This window comes from Pinus tabuliformis, chromosome 1_1, assembly GCF_031772625.1.
Source record: "Pinus tabuliformis cultivar Carrire ecotype Pingquan chromosome 1_1, CPIR1, whole genome shotgun sequence".
Classification (NCBI taxonomy): domain Eukaryota; kingdom Viridiplantae; phylum Streptophyta; class Pinopsida; order Pinales; family Pinaceae; genus Pinus; species Pinus tabuliformis.
In genome coordinates, this window is record NC_142297.1 from 471002835 (window position 1) to 471007495 (window position 4661).

General features: G+C 46.4%; 1 protein-coding gene across 1 annotated transcript; it reads right to left on the reverse strand.

Moving 5' to 3' along the window:
* Positions 1–3577: 3577 nt before the first annotated feature.
* Positions 3578–4285, reverse strand: LOC149213795 (uncharacterized). Its single transcript, XM_089389152.1, has one exon. The coding sequence runs from the start codon at positions 4283–4285 to the stop codon at positions 3578–3580; it is 708 nt and encodes a 235-aa protein (XP_089245278.1).
* Between the last annotated feature and the right edge of the window lie 376 nt (positions 4286–4661).

Below are 4661 nucleotides of genomic sequence, written 5' to 3' on the forward strand. Positions count from 1 at the left end.
CTGGCGTCAATTTGGACGGAGGTCTCCATGGATTTCATTACAGGTCTTCCAAAGTCCGGGAACAAGTCAGTCATCATGGTGGTTGTGGACCGACTGTCGAAGTATGCTCATTTCTGCGCCCTACCCCAACCATTCACACCCACTTTGGTTGCTCAAACTTTCATGGATCAGATCTTCAAATTGCATGGCATGCCCACTTCTATTGTGTCCGACCACGACCCAATCTTCACCAGTAATTTTTGGCAGGAGCTCTTCAGAATACAAGGCACTCAACTCAAACTCAGTACTTCATATCATCCGCAAACAGATGGTCAAACCGAAGCCGTCAACAAGTGTCTAGAAACCTACCTTAGGTGTTTCACTTCAGAAAAACAACACCTTTGGGTACAGTGGTTACCTCTGGCGGAATGGTGGTATAACACCAACTATCATGCCACCACCAAAATGACTCCCTATGAAGCAGTCTATGGAAAACTTCCGCCTTCCCCTACTTCTTATCTCAAGGGGTGCTCCAAAGTACAATCTGTGGATCAACTCCTACAACACCGCGCAACCATGCTCGCCCATCTGCGCGAGAATCTTCATCAAGCTCAGAACCGTATGAAGCAACAGGCTGACCAACATCGCTCAGAGCGCCAATTTCAAGAAGGGGATCAGGTCTTTTTGAGGCTGCAAGCATATAAGCAAACATCACTCAAAGACAAGGGTTGTCAAAAGCTCTCTCCAAAATTCTACAGACCATACCAAGTACTTCAGCACATTGGAGAAGTGGCTTACAAGTTGGCTTTGCCACCTACAGCAAAAATCCACCCAGTTTTCCATGTATCGTGCCTCAAGAAAGTGATTGGGAACAATTGCCGAGTTCAAACCAGTCTACCTGAATTGGACGAAGAAGGATCAATCTGGCTTCAACCGGAACAGGTTCTAGACACACGAGACAAGCACTTGCGTGGCCGCATGCTTAAGGAGGTCCTCGTCAAATGGAAAGACACCTCTCCGGAAGATGCAACTTGGGAACCAACCACTATTCTTCAGCAGTTTCCGCAGCTTTAGCCTTGAGGACAAGGCTAGTCTTAAGGGGGAGGGCATGTTAGGGTCCCACCCTAACCCCCTTATTTATGTCATGGGATCACGTCATAGTCAAGAGTCAATAAAGCCCATATTAATATTTGTAAGTGGTTAACCCGCAATTAATGACGGGACCACAATTAGTTGCAAATGGGCGGTAGTATTAGATAGATGGTAAATGGGCAGTAGTATTAGATAGATGGTATTAATAAAACCCACGATATTGGCCCGTGGTATTGCATGTATGAGTCATATATAAAGGATAGAGACTCCCTACGAGGAGCATTGTGTCTTGTTTTGTAATCGAGCTCTGCTCTATTGGAGGTTGCCCCCTCGAAGAGGCCTGTGAACATTTCTCTCTGAATAATAAAATCATTGCTATTCTGTGTTCTGGGTATATTTTCTTCGCATATTCTGTGTTCTCGGTATCTTTTCTTCACAAATTCTATGTTTGGGTATTGCTTTGCAGGTTAAGAGCATAACAGGCAATAAAGGTAGAATTGATGGCCTCATACATTTTTCCTGTGATCTTGCATTCTTCAACTACATTGAGGAGATCATTCCCAATAAGTTCATAAAAATCTAGATAGAATTCGATAGTCCATCCATCCGAACTAGGACTTTTGTCTTTGTTAAACCATTTTAGAGTCCCTTCAAGTTCTTCTGCAGTGACAGGTGCAGTTAACTCGTCTATTGATTCCAGGTCTACAAAACTTGGGAAATTCCCTGCTAATTGAATAATGTCAGCAAGGTTTGTAGCTGGGGGTTCCTTATAAAGTTGTTGAAAGTGTGATATACCTAGCTGAGAGAGGTGATTGAAAGTATTAGCTATGCCTCCGTCCTGTGTGGGCATCTTCCAGATAGTGTTTGAGACTTTCCTCCCCTTGGCATAGTTCTGAAAGAAGCTCGTGTTCTCGTCTCCTGCTTTTAGCTAGAGCGCTCTGCTCTTGAGTCACCAAGTTTCCTCTCTTTCCTTCAATATTTTTGCCCTTTGATTTTCTAATTCAATAAGATGGATCTTGGCTTCTGCAGATAAGAAACCCCTGTTCCGGTCATCCATAAGGAGGGCCAAAGAAGACTCAACAGTGGCGAGGGTATTGTCATCCTTTAGGGTTTTTTCCTTTGCCCATTGGATAGTTAATTTCTTGAGTTGCAGAAGATTATAACAAAATCCTTCAGCTCGGGTGTGACCCCTTGTGGGAGGGTTTTCCAGCCAGAAATCTGAGACCAGTTTGGAGTAGGAGGGGTCCTAAAGCCAAGTTGAGTTGAATTTGTACGAAGCCTTGGGCTTTATAGAAGGGCCAATGATTTCTAAGTAGATAGGTGAGTGATCAGAGATACCTCCTGAGCCGACCCATTGCCTATAGTGGGATAAGCGTTGTATCATCGGGGTCTTTAATAAGAATCTGTCCAGCCTTCTGGCTAAAGCCACCTCCCCCACTCTCATGTTCCTCCAAGTGGGCAAAGGTCTGTTCATGGGGATATCTGTCAGATGTGCCTGATCCAGGAGGTTTTCCATGGTAACAGAGAGCGGGTCGATCTGAGTCGATGAACCCCAAGACTCACTAAATCCAATGGAAAAGTTTAGGTCTCCACCCATAATGATGTTATCAGGCGAGGTGATGGAGAGATTTAGGAGTTGATTCTAGAAAACCTCCTGCCCCTGGCAAGGCCCATATACATTGATGAATCATAGATCCATTCCCATCTCAGTAGAGAAGATATCTATCCCAATGAAACCCTGCCCTCCCCAAGCAGATTTTAGGTTGATGGAATGAGGATTATAACCTAGAGCCAGACCTCCAGACCTCTTGACTGCATCTAGGGAGAAAAAGTCCCATCCTGGGTTCAGGTTCCCCAGGATATTGTTAATGTGTTTAGCTTCACCAAGGGTTTCTTGAAGAAATATGATGTCAACAGGCTCATATTCGAAGAGCCTTCGGAGGGCTAGTTTTTTGGGCGAGCTAGCCATGCCCCTGCAATTGAAGGATAGACACTTCATGGGGGTAACATATCATGGGTGTTCACTGCTCTAAGAACCCGATCTAAGGAAGATTGCCTTCCAGAGGCCACCTCAGCCCTTGCCCGAAGGATAGCATGCGAGAGATAGGATTTGCAGCCACAGAGAGGTTTAAGGGGGATCGAGGGAATGGATAGGCCAAGGCTAGAGAGTTGAGAGGGAGATTCAAATGAGAGGGAGTGAGGGTGTAGGTTGTAAGAGTGGGGAGGGACAGAAGTTAATGGGATGGATTTGCGGATGCCTCCGGTGGGAGGTAGTAGAAAAAACCGACTGATGGGAGTACAGGGGACAAGGGATGGGAGGGGGGATGGTGGTTTGATCTAATATAGATGCATTATGCAGATGGTGTGCAGGGTATGCATAAGTAGAAGATAAAACAGGGAGAGGAGGAAGAGAAATATCCGAGGTACGAGCCGCTTCAGTTGCTGCCCTAGCTCGAGTCAGTGATGAAGATGGAGGTTGCAAGGAGCAGCCCAAAGATAACTGAGCTTACTGAACTATGTTCGATTTCTCTATCGGGGAGGGTGCTGCTGACGGAGTCTTCTTGGGGTTGTTTGCAAAGGCCTTGCCAATCCCACCCTCTTTTTCCATTGTTGCTTCAGGGAATTTTTGCACCAGAGGGAATTCCTTATACCGATGCCCAACCTTGTGGCAGTGGCGGCATCTGAATGGCACTCCCTCGTAATCTAGAATTTGAACCCTAGTAAAATTCTGCCATTGAAGTGTAATATTTTCCTCCAAACCCTCCCGAGTATCCAGGTGCACTAGGATGTGAGCTAGAGTGCGATTCTTGGACTGGATAATGGATTTATCATAATCCAGAAATGTGCCTAGGGTGTTCCCAATTCGCACAAATACCTCTTCTGACCAGTATTGAAGGGTAAAACCAAGTAATCGCACCCATAGGGGTCCACCGCCGATCTTTTCTCTTTCTGGGTCAAAAAGAGGGCTCCATCTTTTAAGCAGTACAGGGGCCATTTCAATGTGCCAATACCGGGTGAGCGCCATGTTTGTGTATTCTTCAAGGGCGAAGTGGAGCGCAAACCATCCTCGTGGGAGGATCTGTACTTCTAGGAGTTGTATGAAGATCTTCCCCCAAATTTCTTTTACCCATAACCCCAGTCGTTCTGTCGAGTAGGTTCTTCCTCGAACCCTACCCACCAGAACTTTCCCTGCCTTGTCTGCAACTTCTCCCATGGTGAGTCCTTCCCCAAATTTGATGGTGTAGTCCTTTCCTGAGGCCTTTACACACTTTTCTTTCCTTTTTCCTGTTCTCGATGTTGTTGGATGATCCTGCAATGGGTCCGAGGGGCTCAGAGTTTCATGCTGGGATTGTTGAGCCGCAGATCTTACCCTGATTACAGGGGTTTCGAAGCATCCTGAAGGAGGGGCCAAGACGTGTGCCGCCACGCAACTGCTAGGAGTAGTGAGATTTACCGTCTATGTCTCAGCTACCACCAGAATCTCACAACCTGGGTGGGAGGAAGGATTGGTAGAGAAGAGATGATCCACAGGGGGCGAGGGATCAAAGGGAGGGGATGAGCAAGTAGCCAGGAGGTTGAGGGTTCCCGGA

Coding starts and splice junctions, on each gene's coding strand:
- LOC149213795 (XM_089389152.1), bottom strand. CDS start 4,285: ATGGGAGAAGTTGCAGACAAGGCAGGGAAAGTTCTGGTGGGTAGGGTT.